Below are 27,393 nucleotides of genomic sequence, written 5' to 3'. Positions count from 1 at the left end.
GCCTCAAAATTCTATCGAGAGCCACTGTGGTGATGTCCGACCCGAAACTTGCGCAGTTGGGTCAGAAATTTTCAGCCAGGTTTGTCTGTGCTATTCGGGTCTGGTCAAGCCAAAACAACCCAAATCTGACCCACCAACGGTCCAGCCCGACTTTTTACAATTCCATCCCGCATCCCGGGACTAGGTATAACCATTCCCGACTTAAAGGAGTTAGGACTTTTACATTTTTGTTATGCTTATGGAGTTACAAGTGGTTTTAGGCATGTTTTCCTTCCAAGATTTATGCTGCGTTTGGTTTCAAAGTAGGATTTTAAAATCAGATTTTAATTTTGAAAAATGGTGGTATAAATGGGGCACACCCTTTGATTTTGTATGAGTTATTTTGTTTTGTTGTGAAAAAAAAGTAGAATAAATAGGGCCCACTCATTAACTTTGCATGAGTTATTTTGTTTTGTTGTGGGTATAATTAGGTTAAAGTTGTGATTTTAAAATCACATTTGCAAACCAAACAAGCCATTAAATTTTATGCAACTTCCATGTTATATCATGCATGTTTGTCATCGTTTAACGTGCTAGCATGCCGGAAAATGTTTAAATCGAAGTCGAGGAAACCATATGACCCGAAAAAGCCGAGATACTTCTCGGATTAAACTCTTGGAGAGGTAACCGAGGGTATTCTTGACCTTTTCGGGTCAAGACCGATTTCCTTGCCCCGATTTGAATTGTTTCCCGAATCGCTATGTTTTCCCGCATTCATTGAGTCGGTATCGTTTTATCGATCCCATAAATAACGTGTTTGTGCATGTTTGTATGTTTAAATGCATTTTTCAAACTCATGGCGATATCGGCTTTGTTAAATACGTGTCATTTATCGTGTTTAACATTTGAGCATGCGAGAAATAGTTGAAATTGGGTTAAAGAGAACGTTTGAAACTCGAAATGGGTCAAGGAAACCCACGGCTATTCCCAAGAGGAAAGAGCCGAAGGTTCCTCGACCTTATTCGGGTCAAGAACGGTCTCTTTACCTCGATGAAATCCATTTCTCGGATTTTGTGTAAATTGCAAATTTCAATATCGTCGCAAATCCCGCATGCTAACAACTTTAAAACATTGTTTTTAAAGCAAAAATGCATGGATTCATATATCGGTGACTCTTTCGGGGCCATTTGGGTTCCGAGGGTATTTTGGTCATTTTGACCAAATTATCCTCGACCTTCCTGGACCTATCTTGGTCATCGTATCTTGATTGTTTTCATTAAATTAAGATTTTTGTGTATTCAGACTTCATTCAATGGATCGATCCATGATCTGTCTGATTGTCTGTAACCCGCACATTTATTGCATTCGGCATTTAATTTTAAGTTATAAATCCACCAACGGGTTAATCGGAACTTTCACACGATTAAATCCACTTGGCACTGATAAGTTTGCATGAATAGGTAATTAACTGATAACTCGCGTCGATGAGTTATCAAATGACGTTAATGTCCTTTTTCAAAATTTGTCTGTTTCAAAACCTGAAACGCGCAGTCCGATGTAGCACGGATGTCTAGAAAGGACTTGTGTGTCTCAACTTAAGTTTTTACCTGATTTCAGCTAACTCAGGTCATGATACAAAAGATCTTTTTAGATCACTTCCGGCTAGATCGACCAGTTCTTTGACTTTTTTGGGGTTCTTGCATAACCCTTGACGATCCAGGGAATTGGTCGACACCGATTACAGGCTGAGGTGGCTCGCACTGCGATGTTTTCCCTTTTCTGAAAATAATTTTCAAATAAAGGGCAAAATCGCATTTTCACAATTTAGCGACACCCCTAGGATTAGCTTGATAGAAACACTATAATATTAGAATAAGAATAGGCTACATGTTCAGGTGCAGGTTCATCTGCAAAGCCTTTTCTTATCCACTGATGAGTTTTTATCATCCTATCGTAGACTTGGGTAACTAGAACGATTATCTCTATCACAAAACATGCAAAATACTGATTACCCTTTCACTTGACCTAACCAAACATTAGATAATGGTTAGGTGGAATTCTAGATTCCAAATCTAGAGTCAAAACACGAGTTTGGCTAATTCAGTGGTATTTCAGTGTCAATACAGAACAATCTAAAAGCAATCCACACACAAAGGACTTGACAACAGGCATCATGTCTATCAAGTCCTTGAAACAAAGTCGAATGCAAAATATTTTACACACGTTTGTCTGTTTAGCATATGACATTTGCTTGCAAAATACCCATGGGTTAATAACTTGTTAATCCACGTAAACTCGGCAATAACAAACACATTGTCTGCAATCTGCATGTTGTTTGTTAATTTTCTACTCTTGTTTGTCTATGCGAGTCGAGCCCGACCCATAGGACGTATTGCACTTAGGATTCAACGCTCTAACCATCGATCACGGCGTCCAATGTCCTATTCACCGAGAGTGCTTGAATTTCAGTTTTTCGATGTTTCCTCGAACTCATGGCGAGTCAGAGCGAAATAATAACCGAAAGCGAACTGATTGGGATTCAATCATTTACAATTTGTATTTATTGTTTTTTTGAGATCATTGTAAGGATTTACTTTGTACATTCATTCTGTAAGAATCCCAGTCGGTGAGCGAATGGTCCGAGAGTCGAACTAATTGAATCGGTCCAATGCTTGCCCAGACAAGAGTAATCCTAAGATTTCGAGGTTCCAGTTCACGTAGGAATTCAAACATCATAGTTTGATGAGCTGTAACGCAAGATTGTGAACCAATTCCCTGACACGCGGGTTTACTTATCTCTCGGCTTCTCAACCAACATCGTTTAGTTCACCGAATTTCCGGTGTCAAAACGTTCAAGTTGAGTACAACTTAATTCACGCTGTAAATAATTAAAACATACAAGTTTAGCAAGCTAGAATACCGAAAGGGCATGCGGGATATAGGCCTACATGTAACATGAACCCCCGAACTCGGACTTTCCGGTTCCACATGACCAATGCCTTATCGGCCCTCGACCTTCGGTTTGTAAAATGATAAGTGGCGACTCCTTTTCACTCGTGTCCGTCACGCATCCCAAGGAAGATGGACACTCCCAAGCCGTGCGATCCAAAAGCGCGCATGCGGGCCACGACGAGAGTCTACATTCGGGTCCGTACAGGCACCATCAATTGCAAGAAATTGAAAGGACACCATCAATTCTATAACTATCATCAATAGCATGTATTCATTAAAACGATTGTTTATAAATTGAAAAACCTCCACTCATTTTTTGGATAAGAAGAAATTAGAGAAGACAATTGCAAAGTTAAGTGAGAGTGTTCAACTTCGTTTTCTGGTTCGCTGGGGTGCGGATAGCTCGTGCCACTAGCTACACTTGATGCCGTTTTATATTGGGAAACAGACGCCCATGTGACCTCAAGCACGCCCTGAGGGGACGAATATGTTTCAAGGGGTTTGTGTGAAACACAGGACTCGACTTTCTCGTGTCTTCTGATCTTCCGGTTTCGTCTTTATATCGGTTTGAATTTTCAAATTCTCATATTAGTGAAATTCATTTAATTTTATATCATTATATTTATCCATCTTGCTATTCGAATTTATCGTTCAATTCTACTTATTACGAATAATTACTAAATGGGGGTGATCGGTTCCGGATACCTTGTTTTTTTCACGATACCCGAACCCTACCCTGTAAGGGATCGGTTCCAAGATTTTGGAGCCGAACCCTACCCTGTTGAATCCTGGAATCCGAACTTACCCGGAACCTGTATTATACCACAGGTTCCAAGTACCATGTTGGAACCTGTAAATTTTTTTATATCGCTAAATAAAACCGAAAAATATCCTACCCATAATAAGTAATCACCGCAAATTATTTGAATCAACAATGTGTGACCCCCCTACGGAATTGTTTTTCGATATTTAAAGAAGATAAAACCATAATCATTACCTATTTTCCACAAACCAGCTCAGGAACATTCAAGGAATCAACTGCAGAAAAAAGCTACCTGTCATCGTACTTCTCATTACAAATTCGAGCAATTAACTGTGTTATTTTACTGGCAAAGGACCAAGATCGTGAAGTCCAGCAAGATCGAGACAAATTTGAGATCCCAATACCACAAATTAAATCAGAAGCGGGATTAAGGCACAAGCAAGGACCGAGACGGGAGTGGAGGTAAGGGGGCAGTAGAAACCCAACGAGATTTGGTTCCATCACCGTTAGAGGGGACAATTAATCGGAAATCAACCAAGCCAGAGGAAGTCGACAAAATTAGGAAACCCTAGAAATGAAAACTCTCACCACTTTCAATTCAGCAGGGCAATGTGGAGCGGATGCGGTAAGAGGTTGCGGTTGCAGAGATCGGATGTCAACAATAATGAGAGGAGGGATGGCGGAGAGCGGAAGAGAGGGAAAGGGAGGCAGGCAGCCGCGAAAGCGATGAGGGCAGGATGAGCTTCGCACCCGCTGAACAACGTACCAGGACGTGAACCGAGGCGAGAAGAACGATAACGGAGGGAAGCTGGAGTGGAGAGTACTCAGAGTAGGAGACGAGAGGCGACCGACGAAGACAAGAGGAGGTGGAGTCGAAGACGAAAGGCGATTTAGGATTCTTCCTATCTTGTGTCTTCAATCTTCCCGACTCTGTTAAGACTAACAGAGAATGAGACTAACTTTACCTTTTCTTTTTCTTTTTTTTTAAGTAATTACCATCCGGTTCCGATTCCGGTTCTGGGTACCTTGTAGGTTGGAACCGGAACCGGAGTGGGATTTCACCGGAACCGAAGGCGGATTTCACCGGTTCCTTATTTTGATACCCAGACCCTACCCTATTTTCAATACGAACTACCCAGACCCTACCCTACAGGGTAGTTTCCGACCGGTTCCGAGCATACCCGGTATCCGTGCACACCCCTAATTTGTTACACTCAGTTCCCTTGTCGCCATGGGCAATGTAGAAGCCTCCATTCGGGGCTAGCACGAATCACTGTTCCCTCTTTCAAGGCAGTAGGGATGTCACCATGTGCGAGAGCCGCAACATATCATCCTTCAAATTCCTTCTTATTGCTGCCTGGATGTGGTCCTGGAGGCCATAATATAAAGCTTATGTGTAGAAAAATCCTTCGGTATGCTTCCGGGGATGCGAAGTTCTCTGATGCGGAGGAGATCCAGGAGGGCACCAAAGCACTCGGGTTTCCGGTCAATGAATATCTCATCAATGCCGGTGTCGTACTGTTGGATATTCCACTTATCTTTGAACAAGGCGGAAAAGAACGAGCTGGACGTGGCTTTGGCCAACATGGTCTTGGTCGTCTTGAATATTCTGCCACCCAGGGGCGAAGCAAGGATTTTTATCCAGGGAAGGCAAAAATGTTACTTGATATAAATAATACATAAATATTTTTTTAGGATGGGCAAAATACTAATTTTACATAGAAAAACTCATAAATAAACATACTTTTGGTGCAAAATTTTTAAAAATTCAAAGTTCAAGAGGGCTATTGTCTCCAGTCAATACATTGGCTTCGCCCCTGCTACAACCTACATTGGATTTTAACCGATCTTGTGCTACAATGCAATATCAGATGGAAGAGATTCTAAGAGTATTATATATATATATAGGTGTTTGGGTCCGGATACCTTTTTTTTTTTCATGATACCCGGATCCTACCCTGTAAAGAACATGTTCTAAGATTTTAGAATCAGACCCTATTGAGTCCTAGAACCAGAACCTACCCGGAACCTGTATTATACCACAGGTTCTAGATATCTTGTTGGAATCTGTAAAAAATTTTTGTCTCGTTAAATAAAACCGAAAATATTTCATCCATAATTAGTAATCATACAAAACAGAATGTCGACATAAATTTCGATTAATCCACAATACATCTACAACAAAAACTAATATGTCTCATCGATTCATCCACAAGACTAAACATTCGTAATACGATCAAGCTTCACCGAGGACACCCCGAGATTGTCGAACCAAAGCTACTAACGATAAGAAATGCAAGGCTTCCACTGAGTGACAAACAGACAGAGAGGGGAACATGGTAAAGTAAAAGAGAGAAATATGTTTGAATATAACTAGGGAAAATTATTATCGAGTCCGGATATCGGTACCGATTTTGGTTTTGGATACCCTATACGCAGAAATCGAAACCTGTTTTCACCGGTTCCTTATTTTAATACTTGGACCCTACCATATTTTCAATGCGAGTTACCCTGATCCTACCCTAACGGTTAGGTTCTGACCGGTTCCGGGTATACCTGGTATCCGTGCATACCCCTATATATACACATACATATACAAGTAAACAAACCGACTGGATACGAATCACATTGTTAGAGATAATAATCTCAAAATGTTCAAATCTAAATCATACCAAAGGTATACCCGAAGTCACAACAACTAACTATTTTATCAAGAAAGATCTATTCTTTTAAAAAAAAGAAGGTTAAACCATGTGCGAGATAGTTGGAGAACATGAAAGTTAAAACTTAGAGTGGGTTTGTTTCAACTTAATTAAATAAGTGCTTATAAGTTAATTGCAGTTAGTTATATGAGAAAATGAATATAAGAAAGACGGAAAGATGAGAGATAAAGCTATAAACTACTTAATTATTAAGCAAAAAAACACTTAATGAAATAGGTAAAAAAATTTAATTTAACTAAAGAAGTCATTCTTCATTTATTGGTAATTTTTTATCTCTCGCAAGACTTTTTTCATCCTTTCAACCTATACATTTATTTCCTTAACTAATTAAGTGCTTAATTTTTAAGCATGTAATTTATCAAATATCCCCTTATTAACATAGAGTGATCCACCTATTAACTTCAAGTAAAGTTGCCTTAAAATCCTTGTAATTTACTAATGATGTAAATAAAAACTCTTTGATATTCGTGCAATTTACCATCAAATATAAGTAATTTTACCTCAATTAATTTCTCAAAATATGTGTAATTTATGCACAATTGATCTATTTTCCTACGATTTTAATAAATTACTTACATGTACGTTGTAACCATTTGTAAAGTGATTGCACTTCAGCCCTTCCTATTAATGCACTTACTTATCAATTCCGAAAAAAATATTATTCAAAGGATTTACTAGGCTTTTTCTTTCTGATGGTATAGGAAGATTGTTTAAAGCTTGTCAATACCACGGTCTCATTAAAAGAACAAGAAATATATAATAGCAAAAAAGAACCCCTTTTTTTTGGCCAAAAATAACCTTAATCGGGTCCTACTCCGCTTTGATGAAATCCGATCTGCTCCTCTCTGTCTTTGTTTGCAGGAGCTTCCTGCGACATCCTGTGACATGTCCTGCAATCTACTCTGCAGAACTCCCCCGATCAAAGCTCTGTAAAATTCTGTCCTTTATTGGATCAAGCTTGGAAATTCATCCAAGACCTTGAACGAAGGGCAAGAACAATCCTCAGTAACCCGGAAGAAAGTGAGAGCTGCCAACGGATGCATGGAGGACGTGGAGATGGTCATTAATGTGGCACTGGCCAGCGTGGTCATGGTCCTCTCGAATGTCCAGGGCCTTTCCCTTGCAGCTAACCTGAACATTAGGAGATTGATTGTTGAAATGGATGCCAAATTGATTATTGAATGGGTAGTGGGAGCTGATTCTCCCAATCTGGTTCTTAAAGACCTCATTGCTGAATGCAGGACCATGTGTAGGCTGTTCGAAGAGATCGCCCCACGCCATATATATCGGGAAGCAAATTGTGCAGCACCCGACTGGAAGGAGATCATCAAGATCGTCTAGTTATCTTTTAATTCTGTTCCATCTGTTCTGAACTCGTTACTTTTTGAGGATGTAATGGGAGTTTCTTTACCAAGAGTGATTGCAGTTCCTGCTTAATTTTGCAATGAATCTCTAGTTTACCCCCAAAAAAAAAAGAATTTTATTCCATCTTGGCTGTTCCCATGGCTTGAAGATGTTTCCAGGAGAAGAACGATCGAGTACTTGCTAAAATATAATATAAGAGATGGAAGAGCGTCAGTTTCTAAGATGATTACTTGTATACATTTATATATTTATAATAATAATAATAAAATTCCGTTGTTTAGACTTAGAGATATATAAAATCTCTGGTACGTTAGGATAATAATCTCATAATATTCAGATCCAAATAAAATAACATAATAATACTCTAAATCGCAGCTGCCTATTTTATCAAATGATAGATATTTCTGAAATCAACTATATATTTCGTTAATGGAGAAATTACACTCATGCAGGCATCTCAGTCTTTTTAAATATAATTTCCTAATAATACATTATTTGAATAACGGAAGATCCAACACATGGATACTCAAAGGGGTGGATATAATTTCTATTACAGGATATAATATGATTATATGTTTAGCTTCAACAGCTTTGTCATTTTTGTTCTAATCTTTTTTTAAATTTTGCTACTCCCGTCCTCAACCTTTCAATTTTTCCGTCTTAGTCCTGAAATTGAATTCCCGTCGATGGTACTAATGTGTATGTTAATTTTGATTTAATAAACTTTAAAATAGATATTACTTTTTAGAGATTTAAAAATTTAGAAAAAAGAAAAATAAAGGCTCCATAACGGGAAAGTGAAGGCTTGTTGCCAAAGAGGGAAGGAGGGAGGGCGTGGGGGGCGTTGGCCAGCGGCCCTTCGAGGTTGCTGACGTACTTAGGGGACACAAATGGTCTGAAAGGGAGGTGGTGCCCACCAGCCGACTCCTCAGAGGCCGAATCGACTGAGATCTTGAAGTTCAAATCTCCGAGAGCAACCTCAGTGGGGGGTGAAGACCGCAGGCTAACTCCCCCACCCCTCGAATCAACTGAGATCTCAACTTCGAGATCTAGGCTGATAGCACACTGCGAAAGTCGATTGGTTGGCACCATCCCTCCTCCAAGGTCGCTAATGTCCTTTTAGTATGCCAGTGACCTCAGGGACGGCCAGCCCCTCCCTAGCCCTCTGGCTTTCCATTTCTAATTAATTGAGCCGGATTGACACACTATGAGAGTAAAGCTCTCTCAATGTGGATTTTCTACATTCACGATAAGTCGAATTTTACTTAAGTGAAACAAGCGTCGAACCGCGCAAACTGACCCACTTTGGTTCACAAGAGGAGTCCAAATTACATAAATCAATGGATATATATATATATATATGTCGGTTTTTTTTTTGGAAAGGAATTGGTGTAAATCCTCAATTTTTAGCATAGTTCTATTCTTCGTCCTAAATATTTTTGGTTCTCAAGCATTTATGGTTTGTCTATTTGTTGTCCTGGGGTTATATTTCCATAAAAAAATGCTAACGGGTATTGATTTATTGAAATAAAAAATACATTAAAAAAAAAGTGGCCGGAAGAAAGAAAGAACCAGAGAGATCTCAGTTTGGATTTGAGATCTCTCGATTAAAAGGGCTGCTGCCATCGAGACCCCGGTCCTCCAAATACACACTTCCCCTTACTCTGCCAATTTCTGATTTCTCTTTTCCTTTTTCTGTTTGGAATTCTGCAATATGAGTATTCAATTCATTTTACAAGAATTGAATTGAATTAGAATTTAGCAAGAATTCAATTCATTTGGAATTATCAATCTTAATTTTGAGTCCTTTATTTAAAGAAGTGCATTCCAAAAAAGATTACTCAATTAATTTCAGTTAGATTCCATTGTGCAGCAAGTTAGGTACAGAATCGTTACTGTATCCAAGTTTAGAAAGAAGATTGAAACATGCGCTTTCTCTGATGTTTTGAGGTTAGAAGAGTTACTGTAGGCAGGTAATTTATGTAAGCTTACAGAACAGTATGCTTTGTACATATTTTTGATGGAACAAGATTCATTAATTCTAAAAAAACTAAAAAATTCCTAGGTTTTCCAAACAACATAATCCATTTATAATTGAATTGAATCGAATCGAACCGAATGAACTGAATTGAAATCATTTCTTGTAAGAATTGTTTTCGAATGAAGTAAACTTTGTGGTCTTTCGTATTTCAAAATATTTTATTTTAAATAAAATATATCATGTCACTATTTCTGAAAAGAAAAATATACATCGTTTTGACCAATAGTGAACCAATGAACAAGTTTAGCCAAAAAAAAAAAGTTCGTGATGAAATGGAAAAATCGCTAAAACATTAAAATTAAAATTAACCTTCTTTTTTTTTCTGTCTTTTCATGAAGTTACATGTTGTCTCTGAAACTAATGCGAATCTTTAATGATATATAGTTTAAAATTAGGATAAATTGCACTGGTAGTCCAAAATGTTTTACAAATGTTTCATTATGGTCCAAAAAGTTTTTTTTTGCTACATGATGGTACAAAATGTTTCAAAGTTGTTTCATGATGGTACAAACCGTCAACTTGAGCTTAATGCCGTCAAGCCAACGCTGACGTGGCTACTACGTGTCACCTTCTTGCTGACGTGGCCGAAAAATTTAAAATAATTCTAAAAAGGAAAAACTTTAAAACGGGGAAAAACGGGGGAAAAGAAGGGGAAAGGGGAAAACGGGGAAAAATAAGGGGGAGGAGGGGAAAGGGAAAAAGGGGAAGAGGAAAAGGGAAGGAGGGGAGAAAAGGAGGGAAAAGGAGGAGAAAAGGAGGGAAAAGGAGGGGAAAAGAAAAAAAAAAGGAGAAAAGGAGGGAGAAAAATTAAAAGGGGGAGAAAAAGGAAAATAAAAAAAAAAAAAATTAAAAAAAAATTTAAAATTTAAAATTTTAAAAATAATTTTAAAATATTCAAAAATTTAAAATAATTTTTATTTTTTTCTAAATTTTTACTCTTTTTGTATTTTTAATATTTTTTGTATTTTTAAAAAAATTTAAAAAAATGTAAAAATTTTTAAAAATAATTTTAAAATTTTCAAAATTTTAAAATATATTTTTTTATTTTTTTCAAAATTTTACTCTTTATTTGTATTTTTTAATTTTTTTTGTATTTTTTTGGACTTTTAAAAATTTTATTTTCTCTTAAATGACGTGGCGCATTATGATTGGTTCCACGTAACAAAAGTGACACATAGGACGCTCCACGTCAGCAAAATGTTAACGGCGTTAGGGCCAATTGACGGTTTGTACCATCATGAAACAACTTTGAAACATTTTGTACTATCATGTAACGAAAAAAACTTTTTGGACCATAATGAAACATTTGTAAAACATTTTGGACTACCAGTGCAATTTACCCTTAAAATTAAACAGTTCCACTTCAACTTTCCCACATATACCAATAAAAGAGAAATTAAAGAGATTGGGACAAATTCATTAAAATAGATACTAATGAAAGAAATAGTGGTTAAATTCATTTAATGAAATTGATAGTCTTCCCCATTACGTTAGGAATAAATTTGGTGCAAATCTATATATAGTTTAAAACTAAAAGAGTTCCAATTCAACTTTTCCACATAGACCAGTAAAAGAGAAATTAAAAAGACTGGGACAATTTCATTAAAATAGATACTAATGAAAGAAATGGTGGTTAAATTAATTTAATGAAATTGATAGTCTTCCCACATAACGTTAGTAATAAATTTGGTGCAAATTACTCCTCTTATTGCCAGTTCTCAAAGAAGCAAACTTAATTTTGTGAGTCTCTTCAGATCTCTCCTTGTCACATGAAAGGCTGACAAGAAGAAGATCTCTTTTATATCGCTCTTCCAGGTAATTACTAAGAAATTTTAAAAGAATTATTTTGAAAATCGTTTGTAAATGTTTTAAGTGAGGGATGGTCTTCATTTATGATTTTATGACTAAGGAAATCCATTTGGAGCTAACCATATAAAATAGCATATTAGCATGTGCATGTAAAAGAATCCATTTAGAGCTGAACATATATGTTATCTTTGATTTATGATTGCTTCTTGTTTAGTTCTTGATTTTGTTTTCAAGGACTCACTCTTATTTCTCGCAAAACAAGTTTGCTCGATAGTGGTGTTGAATCTCGAGCTTAGAGATAAAAGTTATCAACATTCTCTTGCGTTTTATCCCTGATGGAGATACTTTTTGCATGTTTAAAACAGTCAGGTTTCCTTGACCAGAAAGATGGCATTCATCCAAGGGGTTATCATTATGCTCGTTTTAGCATCTGCTCATAATGGGATAAGTATCGTAGAAGCACAACTCGATCCAGGAGTTTGTTACGGGAGGCAGGGAAGTAATCTTCCTCCGGTTTCTAAGGTTGTGGCAATGTACAAGCAATATGGTATTAGAAACATGAGGCTCTTTGATCCAGACCTAGATGTTCTCACAGCACTCAAGGGACAGCAGATACAAGTCACTCTAGGCGTGCACAACCAAGATCTACCGAAGTTGGTGGTGATTGATGCAGCAAAGTCATGGTACGGTAGTATTCGTTTGATAGAATCGATTTCTTATTATTTCAATACGATTATACCTGTGACAGATTCTAGATTACATTTATTGACTAAAAAGAAAAATTCATTTGATACAGGTACAACACATACGTACAAAACTTTCCGGATGTTCCTATCAGGCTTATAGCTGTTGGCAACGAAGTCATCCCGGGAGAGTTCTCTCAGTATGTCTTACCAGTGATGCAAAACTTCCAGACCATCATCAGCAGCTCCAACGGGACGGTGATTGGAGTCACAACTGTAGTCTCCATGGACACCATGAGTGCCACTTACCCGCCTTCAAGCGGTGCATTCAAGGCTGAGGCATCCAGTGTAATGACCGGTCTGCTCTCGTTTTTGGCTAGCCATAATTATCCCCTATTGCTAAACGCGTATCCCTACTTTCCATATGCTGCAAACCCCGGAGACGTGTCACTGGCCTACGCACAGTTCACTGCACCAGGTCCAGTGGTGCACGATGGTGGACTAGACTACTGGAACCTTCTCGATGCTATGGTCGACTCTGTCTACGCAGCAATGGAGAAAGTCGGCGTGCCTAATGTGGCCATCTTAATTTCAGAGTCCGGTTGGCCTTCTGCTGGAAATGGGGACTTCACAACCGCTGGTCTTGCCGCCACTTACAATCAGAATCTCTTGAAGAAATTCAGCAGCCAAACCGGGACTCCAAGAAGACCCTCCAATAAGCTGACTGGGTACATTTTTGCAATGTTCAATGAGGACCTTAAACCTACTGGTATAGAACAGCACTGGGGGTTGTTCTATCCCGATGGCACACCCGTTTATCGTGTTTTCGGCTAGTAATTATTGATATATAAGTAGAGAGCAAAAGCTCAATTGCTTTCTCATTCCATGATCCTTTCATGTAACGTGAGTTCTCTAAATAACCCGTATGTATTACATTGAAAAGGCTGCCTTTAGCCTATATCCTAATGGAAGTACTGCTTCTTTTTGCCGTGTTCGTCGGGGATCTAAAAGCAGCTCCTGACAAGCAAAAATTCGAGTAATTTTATCAGGATTCTATCCCATGTCTGTTTGTCAGAAGAACAGATAGTTGCTACACCATATAAAGGACGTCCAAGAGACTTGATTGCCTTTATTAAAATTTAATACGGGGCATTTTATTTATTTAATAAGATTAATTTTAATTAATATAAATATTTTATTTTCTGTATTTTATATGTTGAGTTGCTAATTAAATTTTTATACTTGAGTTATTCTAGTATTATTTTGAATTGATTACCAAAAGAGATTGTTTCAGGAAAGCGTTTCAATGTAATCTTTTTATCTAAAATATTTTTAATAAAAAATAGAATGATTTTGTTAGAAAAGATAGTAAAAAGTATTAAAAAAAATACAACAGCACTTGCAACTTGCTCTATATAAGAGAATTGAACTGCTCAACCATCAAAAAAATAAAAACGGAGATGGAACTGGGAAAAAATACAAAATTAAAGAGGGTTCTTGGCAGGAAAAAAAAATACTTTTGTGGAGATAATTCATTATAGAGAAAAAATAGTTGATGGAGGAGAAAAATAAGGGGGAAAGTTGAATTAAATTGGAATAGTAAATAGGAAGTATATTATTAAAGAGCGGTAAAGCAGTGTCACACATTTTCGCTTAATAATCAAGGGGTTCCAAAATTCGGTACTAGTTAGGACCACCCCGTCCCCTTATTGCATTAGACTTATGCACCTCTTTCTGTAATAAAAAAAAAGAAATAGGGAGTAATATTAGTTAAAAATTGTATGGAAGTTATTAGGTGTAGCATAGTTTAATACTTAGTGCAAAAGGGGGAGATTGAGATTTAATAATTAATACTATGGAAAAAATTTCTCCGAAAAAGTTCGGATGATGCTCCTCGGAAGTCGGAATGTCTCTTTTGTTAAAAATGGTCCCTCCTACTTCAGAGAAATTGCATGACTGTCAATTCAACCAAGATAAAAAATTACATGACTGCCATATGAGAGAGGATTCAACCAAGTTGATTTGGATGGTGTAGCATAGCATTAATGTTAATTGCGTAAAAAATCACAATCTTATTTTCGCCTTATCTCCCAAATTTACATGTATTAACTTTCATTTCCTTATCAAATCTAGCATCCGTCAGTTTTTTTGCTTATTTTTACTAATGTGGAAAACGGGATGCTCATAGAGAATTAAAATTTTTAAAAAAAATATGCAAAAAGATCCAAAAAATCTAAAAAATAGAAATTTTTTGAACAATTAGAGAAAAATAAGAAACTTTCATATTATTATATAAAATTCAGATTAAATATAAAAATAGAATATAAAAACTGTGCGGACTCGAATTACGTTTCATCAGGGCCCGCATGTGTGCGATATCGCACGGCTTGGGAGTGTCAACCTTTCCGTGGGGACGCGTGACAGACATGTGTGAGAAGGAGTCGCCACTACGTGTTTACGACCCAAGGGTCAAGGCCGGTGAGTTGCTCGAGTCTAGGGGTAAGCATACACCTAGTATGCTAAGGCATATGGTCTTGCGGAACCCGAAGTTCCGAATTCGGGGATTCTGTTATGTGTGGGCCTATATCCCGCACGCCCTATAGGTACTCTAGTTTGTCTAGGGTTTGCTATTTTTATTCATTTACCGCTTGATTTAAGTTTCGCTCATCTTGCTTGTTTTGACACTGTAAATTCGTAAAAACATTCGATTCGGTTTAAGAGGCCGAGAGAAAAGTGGATCCTAAAGTCAACGGGTCGGTCCACCACCTTTGCATCTCAGCTAACCAGATCATGATGGTTGATTCACCATGGGGACCGAGTCAGTGACTAGTGCTGTCCCGCTCGTCTAAGGGACTTGTAAACAGAGTCGATCGATTCTGATTCTCGGACTCCACGCTTGCCGACAGGGATTGTTACATAAATATACAAATACATACCTCACAATGTACTCTCAAATACTAAATACAAATTACAACAAATGGATCCCGGTCGACTCACGTTCGGCCAATATTCCGCTCGTGCTCACTGCATAGTTTAAACGACCGAAACTGAAATTAAAGCGACGCGGGCTCGTAAGAGCCAGAGATCGGGTCCAACCGCCCTAATGGATTTGAAAAGGATAGGGTGGTCCACAAGATAGCCGTGGGACTGGTCGAGCTCTCGGGTGATTGTCTAATCTCATTTCACGTGTCCTAATTGGAGTTATCCCCCTACAGGTGACCGTAATTGCTCAATTACTATCGAATTTTTCATCTTTTCAATCGGATGTCAGAAAAATAATCTAGGACCACTGTTGCGTTCAGAAAAATTCGACAGTCAACATTATGCAGAAAAATATTTTCCAATCTCGAGTGTCGTCCTAAATTTTGAAAAAAAAATCGAAATTGATGCACGTAGAGCTTGAAATTCTTGTCTTTTTAGTTGGACTTTCGAAAAATAATCTAGGACTTCCATTGTGTTCGAAAAATTCATGGATCGATATTGTGTAGAAAAATAATTTTCGGCCTCAAGTTTTGTTCCGGATTTTGTAAACTAAAGTTGATGCACGTGAAATCCAAAAACGTCCCGTAGAGTATTTTTTTTGAAAAAATGTAAAATCGGCGTAGAATTAGGAAAATGCCCCATTTGCAAAAGTTCTATATGCTTGAGCGATCAGCTGAAAATACTCCATTCCGATGGAATGATGTAAATGACGATTTTGCTCTTCTAGAGCCGGTGGACCAAAATGGGGTACTGACACTTTACACCGGTAACAACACATGCCTCGCAACCTCACCCTCCGATGACACCCTTTGCATCTATTACGATGATGTTCATTGTCAGGTGAAGTCGAATATGTGGTGCATAAAGCCTACAACCTTAGCCGCTGGGAAAAGATGACATATCTTTAGTGGGGGAGACCCAAAGACGCCAATAAGACCGGCTTGACAAGGATGAGGAACTGAAGATCCAAGTTGGTGACTCTGAGAGCCAAGGCAACAGCATCGACGACACCGACACCATACACCTTTTTTACTGTTCGGGAGAAGGAAAAGGGGGAGGAAGAGGAAAAGAGAAGAAGAGCCACCGGGATCTGAGACAACCGGGACATAGAGGATGGCCACAGCTTCCCGATCTCAAAGGTGAGCTGGTGATGAGGCTGACGGGGGAGGGAGAAAGGGGGGGGGGGAGAGAGAGAGAGAGAGAACTTGCAGAAGAGAGAGAATTTCGAGAAGGAAGAGAGAGAGAATGTGGGGTACATTTTGAAAAATCATAAAACTTTGGGTCGTTTTGCAATTTTAAAAAGTTTGGAGTAGAAACGACGTCAAACACAGATGACGGAATGTACCATATCGAAACGGTTTTGAAACTTAATGTACCAATAAGTTACCAAAAAAATATTTTGGACCAACCTGAAACATTCATGAAATCTTTTGGACCACCGGTACAATTAACCCTAAAAACAATGTTAAAAACCTATGTCAATGAGCACTTGTGGCTTAGTTGGTTAGTGAGGTGGTCATAGTTTGGGTGTGCGGTGTAGTGGCAAAGGTTTGAATCCCACCACATTAATTTATTTTGATTTAAATATAATAAACCGTTGGACTCATAAACCGACTGGTTTGAAATGTGCATTTTCGGTTTGAAGATGGAACTAGACTGGTCATGGTGTCAGTTTCCGATCCAATCGGTTGAACTGGCCGATCCGATTCGGTTCTGATAGCAATGGTTTAGACCCTCCTATCTCATATTTCCCTCATTCTCACATTCATTTTCTCTTATAACTAACTCGCAGTTAACTTTTAAGCACTTATTTCTCCCATTCATTTTCTTTTATAACTAACTCGTGATTAACTTTTAAGCACTTATTTATTAGGTTGAAACAAATAAACCAAGATAGTCTTATATGTTTTGTTCTAAAGCCTGTATTTATATTTTAGTACTTCTAAATTCCTTGCAACAATTTGTCTTCCCTATATGTTATTAAAGAAAACGTTATTACCTAGGTAACAAAAATTCATGGTTTGTTAATATTAAGCTCTAGCAATGAAATGTCGAAGAATGCGGAATTAAAGATTTGCATTTTTCGAAAACGTGATGAGTTTTGCCGATTGTTTTGTTTCTCATATATTATATATATATAAAGACATAGATTCATAATTCATATAAAAATTATTAAAGAATTATAATATCAAAATTTTGATACATGGGAATCACCTCTGTTTTTTGACGATCTAACTTATCCGTGTTTCTCTTGTCTTCATTTCCCTTGTGATGAATCTAGATGAGGAGGGACGCATCAGGTATCCACTGGCGATCATGTCTTCTTAGGCCTATTTTGGATGTACAATGTAAGTTTAGTAGTCGTATTTCATTTCAGATGGAAAATGCAGTCATGAATTATTGATGAAGCTTAACTTACTGAATCACTTTATGCAGGAACCCTCTTTTCTAATAATATCATAATTAAGTAATAAACGTTTGTGGTTATTTAACGTATAGTTGAGCCATATGAAAAGCCTCGCAATAATGAGCTAGAATTTGCTAATTTAATAAAAGTCAAAAAGAGCTCCCAAGATGCTTCCATTTGCAAACCCTTAACTCGTGGTTATTTGCCTTTTTGCATGCTCGAAACATTGTATCTATCCATCTCTGCCAATTAATGTCCTTTCAAGTACATTGCTTCGACCATATCCAATGTATACCCCATGAGATTCATGCATGCACATCTAATTGATGCATTGAACAATATTGTTCATTGAACGAAACGAAAGGTCTAATTAACACTCCTCTTTAGCTACTATACATAGGCCAAGGGAGGATTCAACATGTGCAGTATGTTCATATTCTAACATAAATTGTTGGTCATCTGGTTGTAAGTTCGGCCTTCTTTTCATTGCCTGACAGAATCTATCCGAGGGCTCTAATGTATCGGACAACTTGGGGAGGGAAGCATCAAGCAGAACTTGAAATGAAAAACTCCATCGCCTTTGCCCGCTGGCACTAAATTATGTTTTTCTTTTTTGATTAATTTTCTCTTCTTCAATTTTAGTTTTTCTTGTGTTTTATTTGTGGCATTCCATTTTCTTTTAATAAATTGTGATGTGAAGAGAATAATTTTATGCTAATGCTGTGCACTGCCATTCCTTGGCAGGCAAGGAGAAGATGGGGGGCAGAAATAGAATAACTGCCCTCCACTCCAACAATTGGTTTCGCCTTTTTGGAAAGGTAATACAACAATTAACTGCCCCTACATGAAAAGTGTAGCTCCCATGCATCATCATCAGCAGGTATCGTACTGTGTTTTCTATTTTCTAAATGTTATTTCTTTCTTTTTCACATAATCTTTAGATATTTTCAAATTGCCTGTTTTCCATTTGAGAATCAATTTGTTTGTTGCCACATTAGGAAGTAATTACCTGAAATGTGCAGGACAAGGACCCAGAAGGGCAAGAAGAAGAAGAAGAACAAGATCTTTGGTGCTGAGGACTATGTCTGGTCCCCATAGGAAGCACCTTCCCAGTCAAGCACGAGCAACTGGTCAGCTCCATTTTTGGACCCCCTCTCTTCGGATGACCGTTCAGATAGCTGGGAGTTTGAGGGAATCTATTTAGCCAATTGTATATATTCTCAACAATCGAGTCGACCGAAGATTTGAATCTATAGCTTGATCGGTATCAGCGGACATTTTGATGATCAAGCGAATATCCGATCTCATTAATGAAGTGATCACACACGTCAAGATCATCAGTTATGCCATGTATGATGCGAGATTTTTAAACAGTTCTCTTATACCAAAGGATGATACATTCTTCACGAGGTTTTTTGTAGTGGGATTAGCAATTTTTCTGGATATAGAACTATGTTAATGGGATTTAGGACAGAATGTCCCTTTTCCTGCACATGTTATTATTATTTCCTTCACGGTGAAATTTCTTTAGGCAGCACTTCAGTTATCTTGACAAGATGATGACGTAGATCATTAGAACAATTTCTTGGATCACCTCTGTTAATGTTATCTCCCTGTCAGTGGTTTGTAATCATTGAATAATTATATAATTTGCCATCATAATCACTATAATATGTAAAATGTCGAAAATGTGATGAACACGTAATCTATACTCGGCTAGTAAACCCTTAACTTCACATTGCATGTCTTTACAATTCCAATTATGAAATTTTTCCATATTATTGATTGGATCAATTTCCACGAATTGTTTCTAATTCGTTATCATTTTTCATACATATTAATTAATATTTCTTTCTTAAAAAATGAAAATTTTACTCGATAATGTAATTACAAAGTATCTCGAGATATGATCGATTTATACATAATTCAATTATTTCTGTATATATATATATTATTCACATGTCAAATAGAATAAAATTAAGTTTGTCGAATATCTTATTTACCCCCATAAAATTCTCACCTTCTCTCCTTCACCTCCACCCCACCCAAAGTCTAACTGTTAAATGGAATGTAATTTATCTCTTGACATTAATTTATACTTAAGTAAATTATTTCTAGTTGATATACATCAAATGCAATAATCTTTTATTGTATATTATATATATATATATTATAAACACGTATTTCTTTTTAAGTATGTAAATTTTAATTATAAGGTAAGCTAACATATTATCTTTGCAATTTTTATTTTATTGATGTTATTATAACTTACTTAAGATATAATTTAACTTTATATTCGTGCCAAATTTTCCGTGCAATGCACGGATCATATCTAAATGGAACAACGAAATTCATTCTTCCCCTATTGTCTCATAATTATATAGGTGCAGCTCCACGTGTTGGGCTGACTCGTGGAAAATTGAATTATATAAAATTTATCTAGTTTATAGAGATAACATTTTTAAAATGTATCAAGCAATTTTTATATCTCAAGTATAATTATAATGTTTATTTGTAATTTTATGTAAGAATTACGTGCTATAATTAGGTGCATGCCTATGGTGTGACACGCAATTTTTTCGATGTGACACCTGGTATTCGAAAATCCAATTGGGTCTTGACGAATTTAGTCCAATCGGGTCGGCTCACAAAGGATTAAAGATCTCACAGTATAGATTTTTTGCATCCACAATGACTCCAACTCGAGACCTTATTTAAATGGAACAAGTGCCGAATCACTTAAACCAACTTACTTTGGTTGTAACACACAATTTACATATCGATTTTTTGTGAAGATTTTTTCTTTTTCAAGAAAATATTTAATCTTTTATCCATGAATCAGATAAATTTCTTATATTTCAAGAATTATTTTTAAATGTCTTTTCTTGATTTTTGATGTAATAATCTAGAGTCATAATTCTTATAAAAATGAAATAATCAAAAAATTGAAAGAATAGAAAGTATCTTTCTAATAAACTTCTATTGTCCGTCCACAAATAGAAAAAAGATTAGGGTCTATTAGTGTTTTTTAATAATATAATTAATCATTACAGAAAGAACATCTTTACCAATCTATTCCAATCTATAAAGAGCATAGAGCAAGACGTGAGAGCTCTATTCCCCAACTCTCAGTGCGTGGTCCAGTACGAGCTAATATTTCATCAATTTTTTAAATCTAAATGAAGATAATCAACATATATAATGCAAATAAAAAATATATATATATAATACCCAATAGATTTATCACTATAAATTATGAGCTAAAGATGATGAATAAAAGTACTTATTATATTCTTGTAAAAATAATAACATCATATACATAAATAAAAATACGAATAGATTTATCACTATAAATCATGAGCGATTGAAAGATGATGATAATTAATTATTATACTGTTATAAAAATACTAACGACATATACATATATATAAATCAACCTTAGAGAGTCTCGGTAAGGATAGAAGATATGGGTAAAATGAATTTTTTATGTCCATAATATATAAGACGTTGAATTTGGAAAAATATCTTTTATCTCGATGAGTTATTGTAAATAGTCGAGAAGATTTTTAATTTCTCAAGAAGATATAATTATATATCTACACATACAGATAATATGGATATATATCCAAAGTTCGTTGAATATTATATAAGAAAAAAAGGAAAAAATCATTGAATCAGAATTGAAAAATCGAATATATGGATCTCTCAACTAAAAATCTAATTATCTGATATTGTTGATTAATCATGAGCTAAGAGTTAGAAAATGGAGTTTCCACGAAATTGTTGTTCAGCTTGTATATTTATTATAATGACATAAATATAGATACTTAGTATTCGTATTTTTTGAGCCTTGATTTTCAATTTATTTGAAAAATGAAAATAGATGTACATATATATAGATACCATGAGTGACGCAACGCGACCGTCATATTTCTTCTCCTTCTCTTTAAAACACCCTCAAGCCCGTAAAACCAGGTTCTCTTTAAAATACCCTCTCTAAACCCTCTCTTCTCCTTTCCGCTGCTGCTGTTGCTGTTGGTATTAGGACCGCTGGGAGTGAGGCTGTCTGTCCTTCCCTACCCTTCATTGCTTCCGCTGTCTTTTCTCTTCCGCTTCAGAAGGGTTTCTGCCATTCACCAGAGTGAAAGAGGCAAGTGACGGATTCTTTGGTGGGGTTCTCTGAATTTGTGATTGTTTTCATTGCAAGAACCCCCAAAGTCTCAGCGGGGTCAACGTGCCCCCTTTGCCCCAATTTCATCTCCGCCCTCGGGAGGCTACAGAGGGTTCCTGTTAAGCTTCGATTTGGCGCCGACAGATTGAGATTTCTCTTTCTAACTTCTCGTTCTGCCCCTGTTTGTAAAACCCCACCTTTGCTTCTCTTCAAAAGAAGCCTTTTTGGCATTGAATTTCACCTTTGTGATAGATATGAGTTATTCTGCTTATTGGATTTGGTTTTAGTTGTTTACTCATTGTTGGTTGTGATTCGCACATAGCTGCAAACATGCTTCACTGAGTCGAATTTCGTGTTGCAGGATGGCTACGAGTCTCGGAACGAATACGGATATATCAAGAAGTCTAGCAGCTACAGTTAAACCATCTTTTGGAAAGCCCCGAACCCGCCAACTCTGTCAATTCGGCGCATCAGTTGGTTCTGTTAGTAGGAAGTGTCAGCTTCTGTCTGTCAATAGTGGAGCAGCACAAGCTAGAACGCGTGCTAGGAGCCTATCTAAGGATTCAAGTGTCATCACCGCTGTAATGGATGGTGAGAATCTCAGCTACAAAAAAGCTGGGGTGGATATTGATGCGGGGTCGGAGCTTGTCCGGAGAATAGCAAAGATGGCTCCTGGGATTGGAGGCTTCGGAGGTCTTTTCCCTTTCGGTATGTTTCTACTGCATGTTCTTCAACTGCCTACAATCAATAGTCAGTGCGCTCAGTTTGTTATCCTCGTAGCTTGAGGAAAAATTGCAATTAGGATGCGTGAATTGTTGCTGTCTGGTCTCAATGCTGAGCATATCAGATATGATTGCTGATAATGCCTTTTTCGTACTGTGTTCAGCAGTTCATTATCAGCTCTTGTTGTAATGAGACCCCATCCCTCAGAAGTTTCTTGTTTTATCTGAAAACTAGTGGCAGTTAGATTAGTTTTCAATCACCTTTGGAGTATGATAATATGCAGGAATGGTCAATTGCAGACGATTCTGTCACCTCCTAATCTTCTTTCCGGTACAAGTGGGGTTTGCTTATGGAGGTTTGATTTGCTGATGAAGTTTTCCATGAACAGGGGATTCTTACCTTGTTGCTGGAACGGATGGAGTGGGAACTAAACTCAAACTTGCATTTGAAACGGGACTCCATGAAACTATTGGAATTGATCTGGTAAGAAAAGAAGCCTATGTGTCATGCCTTATTGGTTAAAATTATTTGTTTCTAACTTGTTTTATTTGTAGGTTGCTATGAGTGTGAATGACATAGTTACTTCTGGCGCGAAACCTTTGTTTTTCCTTGATTATTTCGCGACGAGCAGTCTTGATGTCGACCTCGCTGAGAAGGTATGGGATATTTGGTAATAGTTTTTCATAGTTTTGGGTTCTTTAAAAGTGAACAATTTCTCATACATTTTTTCCAACAAAATGGATGGATATTGTAGCAAAATTATCTTTCCCCATCTTCCGGTTTTCTCAATAAAGTAATGATAAAGGTTTGGAGACGGATCTGTGCCATAAAATGCATAATTTTGTTTAGAAATTTGTTTTATTTTATTATTTTTATTTTTTGTGCAGGTCATAAAAGGTATTGTGGATGGGTGTGAACAATCAGGATGTGTTCTGTTGGGGGGAGAGGTATCTTAGTCCCTTTCTTATACTGCTTTTGTGCTCCTAATGCTGACTTGTTGAGGTCTGACTTAAAAAATAAAGATCAATACCATTTATGCCTGGAAGGCCATATTATTACATGCAGCACAATAATTGTTGCAATATACTGCCATTAATGGTAATCCAAAGTCTAGTTTGGGGTCTTTGGAGACGGGCCCCAAGTACAAATGGTGACAAATTCAGAAATGCTGTAATAATTGCAATAAGAAGAGCATTGATCGGATCTTTCTCTTACAGTGCAGTTTTGAGTGAGTGGTTAAAAGGGTCCTTTTTTCTTTTTTTGGCAGACAGCAGAAATGCCTGACTTCTACAAAGAGGGTGAATATGATCTCAGTGGATTTGCCGTAGGCAGTGTGGACAAGGGTTCAGTCATAGATGGAAGAGACATTGTGGCGGGTGACGTCCTCATTGGTTTGCCATCAAGTGGGGTTCATTCCAACGGTTTCTCACTTGTCAGAAGGTACCCAACTATTCGTATGTCAGAAACCCAAATATTATATAAGCAGATATGTTGTACCCTTTCCCCCCAAAAAAATTACATGCTTAACAAAAGGATACTCTCGTTACAGAGTTGTGGCCAGAAGTGGTCTCTCATTAAAGGACCTGCTTCCCGGTGGAGATGTTACATTAGGAGAAGCTCTCATGGCTCCAACTGTTATATATGTGAAGCAGGTTATTACTTTTCCCTCTTTTCTGTAATTTCATGGACTTTACTGCATCAAACAGTGATCTCATTGCGTGCTGCTGCGGGAAAATCAGGTTCTTGACCTTATCAGCCGAGGAGGTGTGAAAGGGATCGCGCACATAACTGGTGGCGGTTTCACCGACAATATACCTCGAGTTTTTCCCAAAGGTCTTGGTGCTGTTATAAATAAGAATTCTTGGCCTGTCCCTCAACTCTTCAAGTGGATGCAAGAGGTAAGGAACGCATTTCACATTTATTGCCTTTGAAAAATTCCACAGCCATTGAGGAAAACTGTTGATGTCAGGAAATAGAGATAGAGTCAATGAGGCAATAGTCTTACTGGGGATGAATCCAATCCAATTGATCTTATTAATATTTATTCATTAACATATAATAGACTGTCAGCTCCCGGTTGAAATGTATGAAATCACGTTCTACATTTCACAACATGACATCTTGGTTTAGACATGTCATCTTGGGTGAACTGGAGAACTTATCCCAGTACATGATGGTTCAAATGTGTTCTAGACCATTGCCAGGAAATGGGCCAGGCAGTTGGACAATTGATAATGACTTTCGGTTACGCAGCTCTGTGCTTTTCCTTTTTCCCATGTTTTATTGACATTGAGTAACTGACACTTCATGCTGCCATACTTAAGGTGGGAAACATCGAAGATTCTGAGATGAGGCGGACATTTAACATGGGCATCGGGATGGTCCTGGTGGTTAGCGCTAAGGCAGCCCAAGGGATACTCGTTGACGAAAAAATGGTTGCTTACCGGATCGGAGAAGTTGTTAGTGGAGGAGGAGTAAACTATTGCTAGCAGGTTCGCACAATGCCTTCCAGTCCATTATATTACATTTTTTTTCGTTGTGGCGGCATGACAACATGGGGGATGAGATATATCTTGCAGCCCCTTGTAGTCCTTGGTCATTCATAACATTGATTTTTTTACACCCCTAAGAACATGAGTAACCTTGTATTTGGTTTCGGTTGAGCCTCTATTATAAAATGACAATAAATCAAGTCCAGGTGACTCGAACAGATGGCTCGTGAAATGTTCTGTAAAATAAAGGAAGCAACATCTCTGGGGTGGGGTTTGTACGAAAGCAAGCATGATAATTCGCCAACAATTGGTTACGATTTTGGCTTTTGCGGTAGATGAAATGCTTGTATTATGATGAAAAGCTAAATTCTCAGTGTCTTTAATTAGTTGTGCACAAATTCGAACTCTTATTTTCCTTTCTCCCGTAATAAATTTAAGGTAGATGTCACCATCAAATTCCAATACGAACCCCCGGCCGGACAGATCCAGTATTCCACGGCTCTCTAGTCATTTATCCATATCGGTCGGCATCAAATGAGCTGCCGCAGCTTTATACAGTCCTCTTGGAAGTAAATCCTGCATGCCTTCCAAGACAAGGTTGAAAAGGAAAAGAAAAATGACCGTTTTTATTTAGTTGATTGATTGATAAATGGGGATCATGATGAATGAACGGCTAAATTTATCCGCTATCAAAGCCGCCCCATTGCTTCTCGAGAAGGCCTAGGTGCCTGCTTAAAGATCATGAACCAAGTTGGTGGCTGATACTTCCCCAGTTCTAACCGACAATCAAAACTTGCTAGTTGAATCCTAGATAATTTCATCGTCGGTTGCTGAGAAACGATTTACTGCAGTTGATTTCTGATATATAAACTTGTATTGAGTCTTGTACTGCAGTTACATATATTTCTTAACTGAAATGAGAAAGATGGGCAATCAGAACTTTTCTGCTCAGGAATCTTACCACGCTTCCTTTCTTGATTATATGATTCGGTCATTTCAACTTGAAACCAAGGATACAGCCCATTGAGATTTTCAGCTTTAGGGACTTCCCTACCCCAACCTGCAGTGTAGAAAGAGTTTGTTCAATCTTTGAAACGGTTCAAAGCTATGTTTTATCACTGAGAATTGAAACCGAGTCTAAGTGAGGACTCATAGGACTCACTGTTTCCTCCATTAGAGAATTCTGCTTCGAACAAACGTCCTTCTTGGTGCAGCGGTAAAATGTGCTCAAATGTGCTTTAAAATTCCGAAAAAGGTGAAAATGCAATGTTTTGAAAGTTTTAGGGCAGATATGTAAATTTCACCCGACCAAACCAATTTAGTTCAATTGGTTCAAATCAGCTCCCAACGACGTGGAATTTTAGGGTGCGGTTAGTTCCCGCATCACTGTACGAACGAACGCGCGGGTACTTCGTGCCCGCAGGCCGGCTGTCCCAACTATGTATGAGACGTCATAAACGGCTTCTTCCCTCTTGGGCGATAAAAATCCGTTGTTGTTTGGTTGTGCAGTGTTGAATGGGTAATCAATTTCAAATGCCCTTTGATCAAATATAACACCACCTAAGGTCGAAATCCCTTCCAACTGGAATTGGACAAAGTAGTCGGGCAAAATAGAGTAGCAGCCTATAAAAATTTTCCATTCTCTACCCAACCTTAATCTGCCATCCCGGTTTTCCGTCCGCAGAGTCCAAATGTCGACGTTTGGGACCCTGAGAGTCACCGACTCCTTCAGATGCAATGCATACTTGAGGATGAAATGCTGCGGGATTTCTCACAGGGACGGTTGCAGATTGTTTACTTAATCAACGACCAGAAACAAAAAAGAGATGCACTAAAAAAAATCAAGTGAATCATTAGTTTACACACCGAACACACTTTATCTTGAGCTCCTTCCACGTTGAAAGTACTAAACGGCAACACATTACCCATCAAATGTTCGAGCAAAATCAAGCGTTCGCTTATTGTCGCTACCGACTTTGAAGTGTTTTGTTAGTACACGTAAAACTATTTTCAAAAATTCAAAAATAGAACAAAATTGAGGCGGGGTTTGTCGAGGCATTCAAAAAAAATGAGTTCACCGATGACTCTTATCTTTGATCTTTTTATTTGAAGGAATTCGATGCAATGATATTCATTCTCAATTTAGATTAGTCAAAATGTATGGTAGTCTTTCTCAATTTAGAGCGGTCAAGATGTTTTGGACCTCCTTTACAATAATTTTAAAAAAAAAACCTTTATGACTTATCACAATGTACAATTTAATGTAAATAATTTCCTTCCCATATAATAAAAACTTTGGAAAA

The 27,393-nt window shown here is 37.4% G+C and overlaps 2 protein-coding genes and 1 long non-coding RNA gene across 3 annotated transcripts; all 3 read left to right on the top strand.

The window, feature by feature from the left end:
* Window positions 1–11,544: 11,544 nt before the first annotated feature.
* LOC116189873 (glucan endo-1,3-beta-glucosidase-like) lies at window positions 11,545–13,297 on the top strand. Its single transcript, XM_031519609.1, has 3 exons — window positions 11,545–11,638; window positions 11,998–12,315; window positions 12,429–13,297. Exons 2-3 carry the CDS (start codon window positions 12,020–12,022, stop codon window positions 13,147–13,149), a joined length of 1,017 nt encoding a protein of 338 aa, XP_031375469.1. The 5' UTR covers window positions 11,545–11,638; window positions 11,998–12,019; the 3' UTR covers window positions 13,150–13,297.
* A 4,819-nt stretch (window positions 13,298–18,116) lies between these two features.
* On the top strand, window positions 18,117–19,297 carry LOC116189871. Its single transcript, XR_004152499.1, has 2 exons — window positions 18,117–18,584; window positions 18,727–19,297. It is a non-coding gene; the product is annotated as an uncharacterized LOC116189871 (long non-coding RNA).
* Window positions 19,298–21,679: 2,382 nt separating this feature from the next.
* On the top strand, window positions 21,680–25,473 carry LOC116189874 (phosphoribosylformylglycinamidine cyclo-ligase, chloroplastic-like). Its single transcript, XM_031519611.1, has 9 exons — window positions 21,680–21,854; window positions 22,237–22,583; window positions 22,987–23,081; window positions 23,153–23,254; window positions 23,486–23,545; window positions 23,866–24,038; window positions 24,148–24,250; window positions 24,338–24,496; window positions 24,923–25,473. The coding sequence occupies exons 2-9, from the start codon at window positions 22,238–22,240 to the stop codon at window positions 25,085–25,087; spliced, it is 1,203 nt and encodes a 400-aa protein (XP_031375471.1). The 5' UTR covers window positions 21,680–21,854; window position 22,237; the 3' UTR covers window positions 25,088–25,473.
* The last annotated feature ends 1,920 nt before the right edge of the window (window positions 25,474–27,393 follow it).

The sequence above is a fragment of the Punica granatum genome, unplaced genomic scaffold (genome assembly GCF_007655135.1).
Source record: "Punica granatum isolate Tunisia-2019 unplaced genomic scaffold, ASM765513v2 Contig00035, whole genome shotgun sequence".
NCBI lineage: Eukaryota > Viridiplantae > Streptophyta > Magnoliopsida > Myrtales > Lythraceae > Punica > Punica granatum.
Note: the sequence above shows the minus strand (reverse complement) of the source record. Positions and strands in the feature narration are given on the sequence as shown.